General features: G+C 41.4%; 1 protein-coding gene and 1 pseudogene across 4 annotated transcripts; one reads left to right on the top strand and one right to left on the bottom strand.

Annotated features, from left to right (window-relative positions):
• Positions 1 to 1,693: 1,693 nt before the first annotated feature.
• LOC111957170 (LIM/homeobox protein Lhx8) lies at positions 1,694 to 5,917 on the top strand. 4 transcript variants are annotated; one of them, XM_023977922.2, is made up of 9 exons: positions 2,269 to 2,736; positions 2,848 to 2,927; positions 3,073 to 3,225; positions 3,556 to 3,677; positions 4,073 to 4,293; positions 4,478 to 4,581; positions 4,888 to 4,983; positions 5,073 to 5,301; positions 5,477 to 5,917. In XM_023977922.2, the coding sequence occupies exons 3-9, from the start codon at positions 3,151 to 3,153 to the stop codon at positions 5,551 to 5,553; spliced, it is 924 nt and encodes a 307-aa protein (XP_023833690.1). In that variant the 5' UTR covers positions 2,269 to 2,736; positions 2,848 to 2,927; positions 3,073 to 3,150; the 3' UTR covers positions 5,554 to 5,917. The 4 variants fall into 4 exon arrangements, with proteins under 4 accessions (XP_023833686.1, XP_023833687.1, XP_023833690.1 ...); XM_023977918.2 differs by lacking the exons at positions 2,269 to 2,736; positions 2,848 to 2,927 and adding an exon at positions 1,694 to 2,214; XM_023977919.2 differs by lacking the exons at positions 2,269 to 2,736; positions 2,848 to 2,927 and adding an exon at positions 1,694 to 2,214 and having other exon boundaries at positions 5,073 to 5,271.
• Positions 5,918 to 6,438: 521 nt separating this feature from the next.
• The window catches only part of LOC111957171 (choline transporter-like protein 5-A), a 121,419-nt pseudogene continuing 110,899 nt past the window's right edge, over positions 6,439 to 16,958 (bottom strand).

Here is a 16,958-nt window from a genome sequence, read left to right on the forward strand (position 1 = left end):
TCACACAAGTGTTACCTCAAATGGACCTACACCAAAAAATAAGATATCATCTTGTAACCCAAGACAATAGCTTCCTAGTTCCAACAAGACCCTCTAACAAACTCCAGATTAACCGTTTCTACTGTCTGTCTGTCTCAATGATTCAATGAGGTGAGTTATCCAATATAATGATAACTGGGCTTCTATGGAAAGAGCTAAAATGTGAGCCATTATTATGAGGGACTCTATTTACATATGTTTGTCATCATACCTGTGATGGACATGAATTGTTGGACGTTTGTGTCCATATTGCCTAACCTCCATGCTTTCCCATTTACAGCTTAGGAGAAACATTTGGAAATAACGTTGTGAAGTGGGTCAATTAGGCTTTTTAAATGGTGAAATTCACTGGCGAAGAATTTAAGTCGGAGTGGTTTACTTGTCTTTGTAATTATGTAAAAAAACGGTTTTCCCAAGCGTCTGAAAGTTGATATTTTGAACGGTTGTGGGTTTTTATTAAATTCCCGCATAGGGAGAAACACAAAGATGAAGAGGCTGATATTGTCAATCACACACTCAAAAACGAAATATAAAAATGGGCATATTATAATAAGCATACCGTTCATTTGATCAGATTCAGTGGGTTTCAGTGGTAKCCCAGAGAAAGGTTTAAATGGTTCTGTCTGCTCGTGAAATGTGATAATTACATATTCTAGGAACGGTGAATCTAATAATAATTATGTATCGTCATATTTTTCCATTACAAGAAATCGATTTCTTGCACTTTGGAAAAAATGGCGTTTAAGTCGAATTTATCAAATTATAATTAAAAAAATGTGTAGCTATAATAATAATAAAAAGCATTTGTATGAATGTAATTGGCACGTTTAAATTAGGCATTGCTGATAACAAACAAATACATATATTTTAAAGAAAGGATAAAATTTACAAAATACTTCAATAAAATATTTTCAACGGTGATGATAAAAAACATCCATTGTGTGTATGTGTCAGAGCTGATGTGACGCGCACAAAGTCAGTGGTCAGCTGCTCTCTTMTAAAAACAAAACAAGAAACGAACTTTGTAAAAACAAATACACGTTTATACAGGCATAAATGTTAGCACAAGGCTATCACAATTAGCATAACTCAAAGTCAATACAAGTAATTATTAAATACTATGCTGGCTATTATAGCGAATGAGCACAATTTCACCACTATATTAGAATGTGCATGCATTTGTATTATGAAAACGAAAAAATGAAAGAGACCTGCTGAAAAATTCCTTTCGAGCAAAATTATACCATTTCAGTAAAACAGGGAGGGTAAAGAAATGCTGCAGTGGGCCATACATCGCATAACTTATAACAGTTGCATGATGATCATTGTTATAATGCTTTTCCAATTGAAAAGGGTCCCCACGCCTAGCAGGTTTAACTAATGCTTTGTGCGTACAATGGCAAAACAAATAATGGGCAAACAATACATTATTTAAAAATAKTAGAGGTTTCACAAACCTGCTTGTATTTAGCAATTATAGGGCCCATTGTTCATTGAACTACTACCACCATCATAATCAGCTGCAGGTAGCAATAACGATACTGAACTCAGCTGGGATACAATAAGACAAAATTGGGTGCTGTCCGTTGCTTTCTGCCCAGATGCCACCGGTTAGTCCTAATGGGGTGCATTAAAAAAGAAATGATTGCGGCTGTACGAGTTCTTTCTTTTCTGAAACTAAGGTTGCAAACATTCGGCTACAGTAGTAGCTGTAAGATATACACCAGGCCTAAATGGGCTGTTMAATTTTGTTCCAATTTCTTTTCACGTTTGGCATTGAAGCAGCGTGTAGCCTACTGTGAAATGRGAATTAATCATGAGCGTCTTATCCAGGAAGATTGTTGAATATGTCCCCCCTCGAAGATCAAAGGTTACATCGAAATACTTTCCCTATGGATAACATGTCATATCCACTGCAAGGCGGGCATGTGTAAAGGAGGTGCGGCCAAGACCGTCATAATGGAGAGGGAAAAAGCTACACCCTCAGTAATGTAAAGACCGCTTTCAGTGGAGCATGGTTGGTGCAGCAGCCTCTGACACTGGACTATATCGGATTATTCTCCTGGTTGATTTATTTTAGGACTACAAGTAATGTATTGGAAAAGTGAACTAATGTTGGCTTGCTCCAAGGTGGACGATATTGAAAATGGGTTCAACTCAATTTCCAACAGCACGGTAAGCCTATGTTCAATATTGGCAAAAAAGTATCGGAGCATTCATCGTGTTTTGAGAATATTTTTCTTCATTTCTTGCTATTACCATTAGTTTAAATGGCCTATAATTGGACCGAATTGTCTACTCCAAACCGATAGGCTATGATTTGGTTCCAAGTTAGCGACATAATTTTATAGTAGATTTCTGATGTGCCCACCATTAGTTTTCTGGGCACAAATCAGTTAATTCATTACCTGAGGGAGTGTGCGTTTATTAATCAAAATAAATGCATGCAGCTGTGACAGCCGCGGGTTGATCGCACGTTGGTTTGAAGAGGGCTGCAGTGGCGCTAATTGCCAAAAGTCAGCAAACATTTTTATTTGATTTGGCCAATAAGGCTAWTTGKTTTTTAATATAGCCTATTCTGTTCAACCATTTGTTTTAAATTTCACTTTGAGAATTGCCCTCCTGCAGACAACTAATTTGACATCAGAAACGGATGAGTGGGTTATGTGAACCATCCTGTTGCGAAAAGTGCTTGAAGTAGGCTATAACATTTTCTCAAGAATCGTGCAATTTGGTTTGTAAATTCTTATTCTTCGAGATGGTATCTTATTTTACTCCAATTTCTTTTGACCCCTCACTATGCCTAAGGAGGGATGTGGAGGTGCATCTTCCGACCCTCGGAGCATAGGCTATCTGTGATTCCTACTTTTACTTGAACGCCTATTTCAGTAAGCGTAAAACCTTCTGTGGAAATTATGACAACTTCCAAACTCAGTTAGGACACATGTCAAAAATACATTTTTGTCCGTAGTTTACGTATGTAAAATATTTTGTCAATTTTATTTGACTTTAATTTACTAATTTTATATCCAGGGCACCTCGGAAGACATTTTTGAAGACGAGTCATATTCACCGTCTTCGTCTTTGTCGTCATCCTCGACACTSCAGACGATGGCATCAGCCTCTCTGGGGAAAAGCCTTTGTGCAAGTTGTGGTTTGGAGATAGTTGACAAATACCTGCTCAAGGTAAGTTGCCGAGCCCATGACGGGCTTAATTTATTAGGCCTATTCAACCAAGGCCTAAAAGTCTTAGGTTAAATGGTTGTCCCACGTCCATAAACTAATAGGCCTACAGTATTCACATTTTCAACTGAGAAGAAAGTTTGACATTGACCTATTTGTTAAGTTAGCCTAAATAAAATCACATTTCAGTTCAGATATTTAAAAAAATATTAAACATTTATTACTGACATCGAAAGATATTCATACTTGCCTTTCGTGTACTAAAATGGTAGATTAAGCTACTATTTCGGTTGAATAAATGTTTGCGGTCTGACTGCTATGGCTACATTTCAGGTGAACAACTTGTGCTGGCACGTGAAGTGCCTCTCGTGCAGCGTGTGCCAAACTCCTCTTGGAAGGCATGTCAGTTGTTACATCAAAGAGAAAGAGGTTTTCTGCAAACTCGACTACTTCAGGTAATTATATGGCCTCAGATTGTGTATCTTAATAAGCCTGTTTAAATAAAAAATATTGATTCTTAGAATTGAGTGTTGACATTACCTTGGGCCCTATGAGGCCATGCACCACCTCAGCCTACAATTTACATTTCTTATGTTTGAAAACAAAGGTTTAAATCTTCAATTTGATCATGCATTTTTACATCAAACTAACTTTTCATTGCAATTTTTATAAACTTGTATATGTTATCAAGAATATTTGCATTCCCCACAGTTCTACATTATTAGTAGGCTAGAATGTATTTTAGCCTATCATGCAAAATTGTATAATACAAATGTGTTGCATTATGTAGTTAACTGTAAATGACAAACATATCAGTGTCATGTTAAAATACAATCCAACTTTCTCACAGGAAGTATGGAACTCGCTGTGCCCGCTGTGGCAGGAACATCCACTCCAACGACTGGGTAAGAAGGGCGAAGGGCAACACCTACCACCTGGCCTGCTTTGCCTGCTTCTCCTGCAAGCGCCAGCTCTCCACGGGGGAAGAGTTTGCCCTGGTGGAGGAGAGGGTGCTGTGCCGCATCCACTACGACTGCATGCTGGACAACCTGAAACGGGCCATGGAAAGTGGTAAGCAACATTAAGGGTGTATAGAAAGAACAGGAAGGCCTGTATTTTGAGAAGGTGTTTATTGTACAATATTCAGACTGTACACAGGCCTTTTTTCTACACATTTATGATGTAGCAATTTAATTGAATGATCTTTTGAAACATTCGTTGATAACTGATTGTTTGTGGTCACATGTCCTTACAGGAAAAGGTGTGAATGTAGAGGGAGCCCTACCGTCAGAGCAGGAAGAGTCCCAGGCCAAACCAACTAAGAGGGCTCGCACTAGCTTCACTGCAGACCAGCTACAGGTGAACATCATGGCTGATTTTAAAAAACTTTTCTGTTCCCCCAGAAACCACTGACATGCATTTTTGGAATTGCACTTGACACCACCCCAAGCGCTCACTCTACTGATAGATACTGTACTTTGAGGAAAAATTTACCTTCTATGCCTGTGGTATGTGGTTGTCCCACCTAGCGATCTTAAGATGAATGCACTAACAAAGTTGTTCTGGATAAGAGTCTGCTAAATGCCTAAAATGTAAAAGTGCCAAAACCATACCAAGATCAATATTCATGTGTGCATCTTGCTTTCTCTGTATCTTGTCTGTCAGGTGATGCAGGCTCAGTTTGCTCAGGACAACAACCCTGATGCTCAGACCCTCCAGAAACTGGCAGAGAGGACTGGTCTCAGTCGCAGGGTCATCCAGGTGAGCGCGCTAACTTTTTAGCCTAGTCAAATAATTAGGTGTCMCTGAAATGACAAAGAAAGCTTAACCCATCCCTGTTCCATCTCCAGGTTTGGTTCCAGAACTGCCGAGCTCGTCATAAGAAGCACGTGAGCCCCAACCACCACATGTCGTCCGCAGCAATGTCATCACTGCAGCAGTCCAGGCTTTCTCCGCCTCTCCTGGATGATCTCCAGTACACGGCTTACATACCAACAGACACACCCATGCACACGCCCATGCTTACCGCACTACACACATACATGGATGGTGAGCAAAGTCGGCACTTGGAGATCACAGGTTCATATTTTTACATGTCTTGTGTATCATGAGTGACATCTTATTAGTTTTGTGTTAGAAATCAGTGCAAAGATCTGAAGTCACAATATTTGAAATCACAATATGACTAGTGTATCAATATTACTATAACCAATCATGGGTTTTGGACTAACAATAGCATGTTTGTGTTCTTCAGTGCACTCTCCATCCTCACTGGTGTTCCAGCCTATTATGTCCCATTCCATGACACAGCTGCCAATCAGCCATGCCTGATCGTTATATTCCACCCCCTGCAGAACYGGGTCAGAATGCTGCGGAGCGATACTCACCGTCCATCAAAGGGCGTGGGGCACCTACATTAAATTATTTGTTGAGGGTTTATCGAAGGAGTTACAATGGTCAGAATTTAATGTCTAAACTTTTTGTTAATATATATAGTATCTATATTGGTTATGAAATTTCATATTTAATTTATTTGATGCATGTGACAGCACTTTGTTTAAAGTAATGAAATGATTTGATATCTTAGTTTCTGTTTTGTCGCTGATTATATAGCTCATCTCTGTTTTTGATGGCTGTGAAGAAATACTGAATAAAAGCCATATGATCACTGCTGACAATGAGGGACTGGACTTTACTAGATGTTGTCTTGTTCTGAAGTTCATGAGGATCATAATGCCATTTGACACTTCACATTTTAACTGATTGAATAGTCTTTGTTGTAGGGGGCATATGCCTAAAAGTCACATTTCTGTTTCTGGTAGACTTTCGCTTGGGCACTGGCACATGCCCATGGGCAAGAATGCYGTTAGAACATTGAGACTCATCCTCTTGCCTTTAGTCCCTCGTCGTTTCACTCCACTGAATCTTTTTCTCTCTTCCTACTCTTCTGTCTTTTCGTCCGGCGCCTGCGGAGCATCCTCCTCAGAGTGCGGGTCATGTGGTAGGGTCGAGTTGCTGAACCATCGTTGTACTCTTGATCCAGCACTGGAATAAGAGTTGAAAAGACTAACTGAAACTGAGGGAGAATAGACTGGCATTTRGGATTTATGGTTCTGTGTAAAAAATATTTAAAGTCTTAGCTGTAGCTTTATCATGTTTTTACACTTTTTTTGGTGTTATTGCATTGTGGCACAGCAAATGCTGTAAAGCACATGGAACTATTCAAATGCTTTTTATTTATAGAAGTCACTTCATGTTCTCATTGACTACATTTTACAAAAAAAAATCCCAAATGAAAAATACATTAAATACTGATCCCAAAATGTAGAAAAGAGCATGTACAAGTAATTGACAATATTAAAAACGTAGCACTTTTTTCATCTGTACCACTGACGTACAAATTCGACAAATGGCTTTGACATCCTTCCATTGTCAGGAGTCTGAAATATGTTTAGCCTAAAGTAAAAACCTAAATTTCCCAATAGCTAGACACGCTAACTAGAACCTGCAGTTGTCATACATAATACCTTATGCTCAACTAACAGAACTGCATTTTTTTTTAATGGGTCTTCATTGCAGTGACACTGACACATGTGCACATCCTCTGTATTTGCCAGAGCCACGGTGATCAAGGTAAAAGAAAATCACTTCGGACAACTGTAATCCACCAAACATCCCAACATTCATTATTTTGCTTGCAGGCTTTCCTATCAGACAACATACAATATTTGTATGGCTTATGGAAAGCAGTCCATTGGCCAGGAAGTAACACCAGTTGTAAGGACATCCCATCAAGACCAAGAGATGACATGCCTTCAAATCCTGAGCTCTGGTTGAGTTAAAGTGAAACCATCAGGTTTGACGAAGTCGATTCACTATTCATACAGCAGGGGAGGAGCATATTAGTTATACAGGAGCCCTTATTTGAAACTGCTAGTCCCCTCATACATACAGTACCTGTCAAAAGTTGTCACACCTACTCATTTTAAGTTTTAAAATAAATTATTTCCCAAATTGTAGAATAGTGAAGACATCGAAAATATGAAATTACACACGGAATCATGTAGTAACCAAAAAAGTGTTAAACCAATCAAAATAAGTTGGGTGATTGTGGAGGCCAGGTCATCTGATGYAGCACTCCATCACTCTCCTTCTTGGTCAAATAGCCCTTACACAGCCTGGAGGTGTGTTTTGGGTCATTGTCCTGTTGAAAAATCTCTGAACAGTTGAAATTGAGATGTGTCTGTTACTTGAACTCTGTGATGTACAATCTAAGGTGCAGTTAATTGCCGATTTCTGAGGCTGGTAACGCTAATTAACTTATCCTCTGCAGCAGAGGTAACTCTGGGTCTTCCTTTCTGGGGGTGGTCCTCATGAGAGCCAGTTTCATCACAGCACTTGATGGTTTTTGCACCTGCACTTGAAGAAACKTTCAAAGTTCTTGAAATGTGTCTTTGCTTATTTAAGCTGTTCTTGCCATAATATGGACTGTGTCTTTTACCAAATAGGGCTATCTTCTGTATACCCCCCCTTGTCACAACACAACTGATTGTCTCAAACGCATTAAGGAAAGAAATTTCACAAATTCACTTTTAAAAAGGCACACCTGTTAATTGAAATGCATTCCAGGTGAGCTGCTTGAGAGAATTCCAAGCTGCTTGAGAGAATGCCAAGAGTGTGCAAAGGGTAGCTACTTAAATAAAAAATATATTTTGATTTGTTTTACACTTTTTTGGTTACTACATGATTCCATATGTGTTATTTCATAGTTTTGATGTCTTCACTATTCTTCAATGTAGAAAATAGTAACAAAAAAATTAAGAAAAACCCTGGAATGAGTAGGTGTGTCTAAACTTTTGACTGGTACTGTACATGTAGGGTATCACACACATAATGTAGGCTACCCGTGCTATACATTACATGAGCCCATGTGTGGGTGTAAAGGTCATCACAGTTGCAGGTTTTGAATGCAAACTGCACTGTTTTCTGCAGTAGTGGGATATAGGGCAGAATTTGATCATGATTGTCCTTGACACGGTTGTTGCTTAACATTTAGTGGCTGAATATTTGGAACACCATTAGTACCCAATATTGACTCTGAGTAGCATAAATCAACCGGTTTGAGCATTAGCTAAAAGTCTGCAGAACAAGTATTAGTCGGACTACAATTTAGAGTTCTGTCAGTCTGCTGCACCTAAAAGGTTTATTTTGTTCTAAATATGGAAGTTCATAGCGTGATTGTTTTTGCAGTAAGGGCCATCGTCCATGTAAACTGCAGTTACAGTACAGCTGCTGAGGACTAATAATGATGCTAGGGATGATACAGTAGTGTACTGCATGTTGGATATGCATAGCCTCTGATCTGTTTGGAGCAAACCAGAAGTGTTTCTCTCTCTCTCTGGACCAGAGAGTTACAAGTTTGTTTCAGTATCAGCACAAGTCACAGTGAAGTCTGACCACCTGAACTTGTTCCAAAATAGTTCCAGCCTGTCAGTCCCTAGTCTTGAGGTAAGGCAGTAGCAAAGTCTAATGGCCACACTATTAGTCTCATTGTTCGATTCTCTAAGTCTAACAGTTATTCTAATGATCACACGTCATAGTCAATGTAAGTGTTCGTATGAGTCTCTCAAAATCAGTCAATGTTAGTTCTGAAGACTATAGAAGTTTCTGAGTTTCAAAAGTCACAGTCAGTGGTCTCATTCTCCATTAGAGACTGATATCTCCTTGTTAGCTGATAGACAGCATAGTGTAGGTAGCCAGAGTTGAGCTCTGTTCAGTTTAAAGCATGCTAAATAACTTGGAAGAAGTAAAGCTATTAGTTTTGTAGGAGAGTGTTGCGTTCCTCAGTGGTGCTCAGTTTTTCTCAGAATACTGTGCAGCTCAGCAGACATGAGGAAGGGTTTCTCAGGGCTCCCGTCATTCCTCTCCAAGTCCTCACCTGGAGGGGTGTATGGGAGGAGTGGAGAAAGGGATACAGGAGGAAGGGAGAGGTGGAAAGGAGATGAGCGAGAGGGATTAGAGGTGCTCAGATAGACCGTGAAGCAAAGCAAGAGAACAGCCACGGTGGTTTTTACAGTTGTCAAAAAAGAAGAAGGTCAAAGCGTTGATATTGGGATCGAGTGAATAGCCAAGGATGAGAGCAGGTGTATCCTTCAGATGTTATTTTCGAATTAAGATGGAAATGAATCAAAAACCAACACCACAGTGTTTAGGAAGCATGTCTATGAAGAAGAATACGTAGGCTTTACTTACAGAAACACAGAAACAGCGTGTCCACACACATTGCATAGACGCTGAAGAATCCATGAGCGATCAAATAGGACCCGAATATCACCGTCTGCCAATGAGAAGACACGATAATACACCATCAATACCCAGCTGAATGTAGGATGTACCCATTTCTATACCCTTTCTATTGTTGTATCTTACCAGTAGAGGTACCCAGTAGTAATGCAAGGTCGGCACATCTTCCTGAACAATTGGTATTTTGTGTGTGAAGAAAAAGAAGGCTATGACGCCTGCAACACACAAAAAACACAACATTGTAAATACCCCAGCCAGGTCACCCGTGATACAATTCAGTATTTGACGTCCATCCATGTCYGAGGACGTCAGGAGTTTATGTGGAAACTGGCCACAAGGTGGCACCAGTGAGCGCTGTTACCTTAAAGTAGGTTTCGGTAAGCTTCTGCCTTTGATTCCAAAGGTTGTAAKTTTSAATCCAGCGATAACTATTAACTTAATCATTCAGAGTTAATGACTAACCTTAAGAATTTGGAGTTAATGCCTAAACTTAACCTTTAACACTTGAAATTCAACGTTTGGAACAACTTTGAAATTCGACGTTTGAGAAACATGGATGAACATCCAATTCTGACATGAAACTGTGAGAACTTGTTGAAAAGCCCACAGATATACTTCATCTTTTATTTAGACTTTAAATCGCGACTTTTGACTGATTGCAGTCAAATAAAATATCAACTTATCTAAAAGGGTTATTAAGTAGTCACAAGAAAAAATATATGTTTTTTTGCAATGACTCACCTACACTCCCTGCTATTAGCACTTTCCCCAGGAACAGTAGGAAGTCTGTCACTCTGTCCAGCACCGCCACCCTGCAGGAAAGAGGGGTGAACCCAGTAAGGTTACCCCAGTGAAGTGCCAGCCAACACTGGGTAGCCTAATAATCCAACCCCTGGCTTCAGAGGGCCTTACCTTACTACGTTTCTCATCAATAGGCAGAAGGCATCTCGAGCTGACGTGCAGAAGCACTTCCCATATATCGCAATCTAGAGGGAACACACAGACCATGGGACCATATTGAGTTATAGCATAGCTATAACACAGTAGCTAATCTACCCTTGATTCAGTTGCTACATAAGCAGCGATTAACACAGATCAAAGCCATGTAATAATATCAATACATATAGACACRCATCACACTACTCACCATAATGTAAGCATTTCTGTTCATGAATTTGATGAAGCGCTCTAGACACCAGAAACAGCATTTGAGGCAGCAGAGCAGGAAGCGTGCTGCCACGTTCCTGGCACCTGAACACAGACCACCGACCATTAGTGATGAGTTACTCCACAGAGTCACATCCACGACTAGATGATGTACGACTGTGCTTTACTAAAGCCGAACTCACCTTTGAGTTTTGAATCTAGATACTCCAGGATAATTCGAGCCATCTGAACCAGGGCCAGAATCAGAGCACCAAATGCCAGYGAGCCAGTGTGATACCTGTAACCCAGCCACACACACATCTTTAGTTAGTCTATCATGAAAAAAAATCAGAACCTCCCAAACACCTAAAAACCTGTCTCAAACAATCCCTGAGCCATAGTGAAACGAACACTTCCAGTTAGATTGCTAATCTTCCGTACTGGCAGAATGGTACGTAAGGCTCCTTACCGTATGGCCCTGCTAAATGAAGAAAACAGGGGGCAGGTGGGGATGTCCTGGGGCTTCCTCCGGGCCCAGTAGTAGGAGGCGAAGGCCCCAGCCAGGGTACACTGGCCCAGGGCGATGATAAAGTTGACCAGCCACAGGAAGATGAGCAGGTTGGACAGCTGGAGGATGAAGAGGTAGCGGTGGTAGGGCGTCTCCCCGCCGTAGAACGCAAATGTACACTGGGCGCCCGGACACGTCTTGGACACGTTGGTCTTGTTGAAAGTCTGGGATGGAAATTGTGATAATAAATTACTATTTATACAAATCGGGAGTACTCCACACCAGAGTKTCTGTGTATGTCTGCAGGATACTTAGAATGAGTTTAGAAAAAGRGGACTTACCTCAGGATCGCATGTCTTGTTTGYGTACATGCAGTTGGGCTCAGCAGCCATTACTTTATAGATGGCATCTCCAGAGGAGGCCAGGAATCTGTGTGTAACGCTGATTAAGCAYCAAACATGTTGCTGTTGTACAACAATACACAACAAAACAGCACTTTCTTAGATCAATCTCTGTGTCTCTGTTTCTGTATTCCATAAGTCATTCAATACAATATACCTTATAGAATCTGGGACTTAGGTCGGAATCATGAACAGCACGATGAACAAAGAAATAAACCAACAGCGCCCTCTAGTGGAGAAAYACCACACCAGTAAGAGGATACACAGAGGTGACGGAAAAGTAGGAGATGCAGATGGCCAGCAGCAGGAAGGTGATGATTGGGTAGAAAAGTGTTGACATGATGTAGCTAACAGCCCTAGAGACAGAGGCACAAGAAGAACATTGAAAATAAACTCTTCTCAAACAACAGTCATGAAGAAAGACGGCGAGAGAACACAAACAGTTACTGCGAGAGAAACTGTTACTATTAGTCGACTTACTTGCTTCCCTCCCTCAGTAGAGCGATAGCGATCCGTACTCTCTTCCTCAGAAAGATCAGAATGATCAAGATGGAGGCCTCTATGGTACACAGAGCTATCACTAACAGAGAGAGAGGGGGGAAAACACAGCAGAAGGTTAGAGAGAGTCTGAGCCAAACCATAGCAACATCAATCCATAGTAACATCAACCCATAGTAACATCAACCCATAGTAACATCAATCCATAGTAACATCAAATCATAGTAACATCAANCATAGTAACATCAATCCATAGTAACATCACACCATAGTAACGTCAAACCATAGTAACATCAATCGATAGTAACATCAAACCATAGTAACGTCAAACCATAGTAACATCAATCCATAGTAACATCAATCCATAGTAACATCAAGCCATAGTAACATCAATCCATAGTAACATCAAACCACAGTAACATCAAACCATAGTAACATCAATCCATAGTAACATCACACCATAGTAACGTCAAACCATAGTAACATCAATCCATAGTAACATCAAACCATAGTAACGTCAAACCATAGTAACATCAATCCATATTAACATCAATCCATAGTAACATCAAACCACAGTAACATCAAACCATAGTAACATCAATCCATAGTAACATCAAGCCGAACCCAAATTATCCTCTCCAAATGTAATGTATTAACTAAATGACAGACTGTGTATTTACAGAACATCTATTTACTAATTTTCAACTTTTACAGGAACTGGTATTCAGGATAAATGGTTTGAAAGAGGCTTATCCCTAAGACAAAGCTGAGAGAGAGAGATTGTCATGAGTGAGGTGATGACATACAGAAGATGAGCCATGTTTGACTGAGATGCAGGTAAACCGTGACGTCTGTCTGGAAGCCGATGTCTACGATGGTCACATCTGCCCCGGGCTGCTGCCTCAAAAGGGAGAACTCCAGGTAACAGTGCCATATCCCTACAGAGGCACAGGAAGCAGAGGTTAGAGAGGTGAAAACAGAAACACACTGACACACACTGGTACACGGCCATGCACGCACACACATATGTACAGTTACACACACACTTTATTATAGTAAACTAAAACTAAAATGAAAACTAATCATGAAAAAACATTTTGTAAATAAAATAAATAATGAACACACCCGTTGCCACAGCAGCACCGCAGATATTGGCCGCGTTTGAGTGGTAAGGCTAAAGCAAACAACTGTAGACAAAATTGGAGTGAAGTCGGGGGAGGTGCATCTGCGACAGCTGAAAGTCTAATATTGATGTGTTTTTTCAACAGCAAGGCTCAGATCAACATGGCAGTGTTGCCATTGTTTCTAAAAGATTTTCTGTGTAATGTCGAAATAAACATGACTCCAACCGCCATATCACACACTCACAATACAGAAGATGAGCCAGTTTGACTGAGATGCAGGTAACCGTTGACGTCTGTCGTGGAATGCCGATGTCTCGATGGTTCACATCTGCCCGGGCTGCCTGCCTCAAAGTGAGAATCCACGGTAACAGTGCCATATCCCTACAGAGCACAGGAAGCAGAGGTTAGAGGAGTGAAAAACAGAACACACTGACACACACTGTTTTTTTATACGTTACACGGCATGGCACGCACACACATATGTACAGTTACCACACACTTCTATTATAGTAAAACTAAAAAAATGAAACTATCATGAAACATTTTGCCACGCAAGACAACCGTATCCCGAACACATTTGTGTCCTCCTCCCAGAGTGCTAAGAATCTTGGCGTGATCCTGGACACACCCGTCGTTCTCAAACTACTCACGGTGCCCGCCTCCTGTAGGTTCATGCTCTACAACATTCTCGACCCTGCCTACAGCAGGAAGCAGCGGCAGGTCCTAATCCAGGCACTTGTCATCTCCCGTCTGGATTACTTGGCAACTCGCTGTTGGCTGGGCTCCCTGCCCTCTGCCATTTAAAAAACCTTCATCCAGTTCTGGCTGTTATCACCTTCCCAAAAGCTTCTCTCACGTTCCACCCCGCTCCTCCGCTCTCTCCACTGGCTTCCAGTTTGAAGCTCGCATCCGTTACAAAACCATGGTGCTTGCCTACGGACTGTTGAGGGGGAACAGGCACCTCCGTACCTTCAGGCTCTGATTGTCAAAGGCCCTACACCCAAACAAGGGCCACTGCGGACTCACTCCTCTGCCTGTCGCCTCCCTACCTCTTGAGAAGTTACCAGTTCCCGCGTCAGCCCAGTCCAAAACTGTTCGCTGCTCTGGCACCCCAATGGTGGAACAAAACTCCCCTCAACGACGCCAGGTCCACGGAAGTCAATCACCACCTTCCGGAGACACCTTGAAACCCCACCTCTTGTAAGGGAAATCACCTAGATAGGGATAAAGTAATCCTTCTAACCCCCCCCCCGCCCACCCCTTAAAAGAGTTAGATGCATAATTGTAAAGTTGGTTGTTCCACTGGATATCAGAAGGTGAATGCACCAATTGTAAGTCTCCTGGATAAGAGCGTCTGCTAAATGCCTCCCTAAATGTAAATGTAATGCTGGCAAGCCTAAAAGAAAAACAATTTGGCCACGCCATGCAGGGGAACAGCAAGGGGAGGCCAAAACTGTTGTTGAGTGGCTGAATGTTAGAAGAGGCCTCGTCATCTCAGAGAGACCTCAGATTGCAGAGCTGTCTTATGGCCATAGAAACAATTTAAAACTGTAATGTTAATAACTGATATCAAGTTTTGGATTCTGACAGCACAACCTTTTGTAACGTAACCTCCATTTTTTGTGTAATATTTTTAAATCAGACAAAGGAATGGGTACATTGGGTAATTGAGTGAGAAAATAACATATTCCAATATGTAATTACAATTGTACGCAACTCTCGACAACCGTTGCAACAAGGCGGGACGAATACAAACTACGCAGATCATAATATAGGATAGACAAGTAACGAGTTGTACAGTTGGACATAGCGCAGATCCAATAAAGGTTCCAATTCACAACCACTTCTCGTCAGAAACTTAGGTCATATAGTGCTAGCGCGGCTCGCTCGGTTCGGGGTCGCGCGCTCGCGCTCTGCGAATCACGCTCTCGCAGTAATGTATTTCCACTACATAGTTGATCGATGCGCTATTTTATTTTTAACTTATATTCACTTGGTCAGATCAACATTGCAGGATAGAGTGATGGTCACAACTGATGCTGCTCTCCCTCTACCCCTGCTGTTCCGGTGTTCCGGTAGTTGTTGCAGAAGAAGAGAATTTCTTTCTGGACCCACTGTTGAATATGCGAAAATAAAACAGGTGAGTGTACAAGGTAAACCTAAACCCGCGCCCAAATCAAATCACTGACACTCAACTCACCAGCGCTAATACCAATTCAACTAATAATCTTAAGGGGTAGTTTACATTGTAAACCACGTTGATGACCGAACACAGTTTTCAAGAATGAAACCCACAAAATAATACCATCTCGTACCACAAAAAGTACATAACTAGCTGCTTCAGTGTATCTTTGATTAAATTTTGTCAGATGTTACTATAGGAATACTGAAGTATAATTACAAGCACTATAAGTGTCAAAGGCTTTTTTGACAATTACATGAAGTTGATGCAGAGTCAATATTTGCAGTGTTGACCCTTCTTTTTCAAGACTCTGCAATCCGACCTGCATGCTGTCAATTAACTTCTGGGCCACATTCTGACTGATGGCAGCCCATTCTTGCATAATCAATGCTTGGAGTTTGTCAGAATTTGTGGGTTTTTTGTTTGTCACCCGCCTCTTGAGGATTGACCACAAGTCTCAATGGATTAAGGTCTGGGGATTTCCTGGCCACGGACCCAAAATATCAATGTTTTGCTCCCCGAGCCACTTAGTTATCACTTTGCCTCATGGCAAGGTGCTCCATCATGCTGGAAAGGCATTGTTCGTCACCAAACTGTTCATGGATGGTTGGGAGATGTTGCTCTTCGGAGGATGTGTTGGTACATTCTTTATTCATGGCTGTGTTCTTAGGCAAAATTGTGAGTGAGCCCACTCCTTGGCTGAGAAGCAACCCCACACCATGAATGGATCTCAGGATGTTTACTGTTGGCATGACACAGACTGTGGTAGCTTCACTTTCTTCTTCTCCGGACAAGCTTTTTTCCGGATGCCCAACAAATCGGAAAGGGGATTCATCAGAGAAAATGACTTTACTCCAGTCCTCAGCAGTCCAATCCTGTACTTTTTGCAGAATATCAGTCTGTCCTGATGTTTTCCTGGAGAGAAGTGGGCTTCTTTGCGTTCCTTCTTGCACCAGGCCATCCTCCAAAGTCTTTGCCTCACTGTGCGTGCAGATGCACTCACACCTGCCTGCTGCCATTCTTGAGCAAGGTGGTGCCCCGATCCCGCAGCTGAATCAACTTTAGGAGACGGTCCTGGCGCTTGCTGGACTTTCTTGGGCGCCCTGAAGCCTTCTTCACAACAATTGAACCACCTCTTGAAGTTCTTGATGATCCGATAAATGGTTGATTTAGGTGCAATCTTACTGGCAGCAATATCCTTGCCTGTGAAGCCTTTTTTGTGCAAAGCAATGATGACGGCATGTGTTTCCTTGCAGGTAACCATGTTTGACAGAGGAAGAACAATGATTCCATGCACCACCTCCTTTTGAAGCTTCCAGTTGTTATTCGAACTCAATCAGCATGACAGAGTGATCTCCAGCCTTGTCCTCGTCAACACTCACAACCTGTGTTACAAGAGAATCACTGACATGATGTCAGCTGGTTCTTTGTGGCAGGGCTGAAATGCAGTGGACATTTTGTTGGGATTCAGTTCATTTGCATGGCAAAGAGGGATTTGCAATTAATTGCAATTCCTCTGATCACTCTTCATAACATTCTGGAGTATATGCAAATTGCCATCATACAAACTGAGG

This window comes from Salvelinus sp. IW2-2015, linkage group LG32, assembly GCF_002910315.2.
Source record: "Salvelinus sp. IW2-2015 linkage group LG32, ASM291031v2, whole genome shotgun sequence".
Lineage (NCBI taxonomy): Eukaryota > Metazoa > Chordata > Actinopteri > Salmoniformes > Salmonidae > Salvelinus > Salvelinus sp. IW2-2015.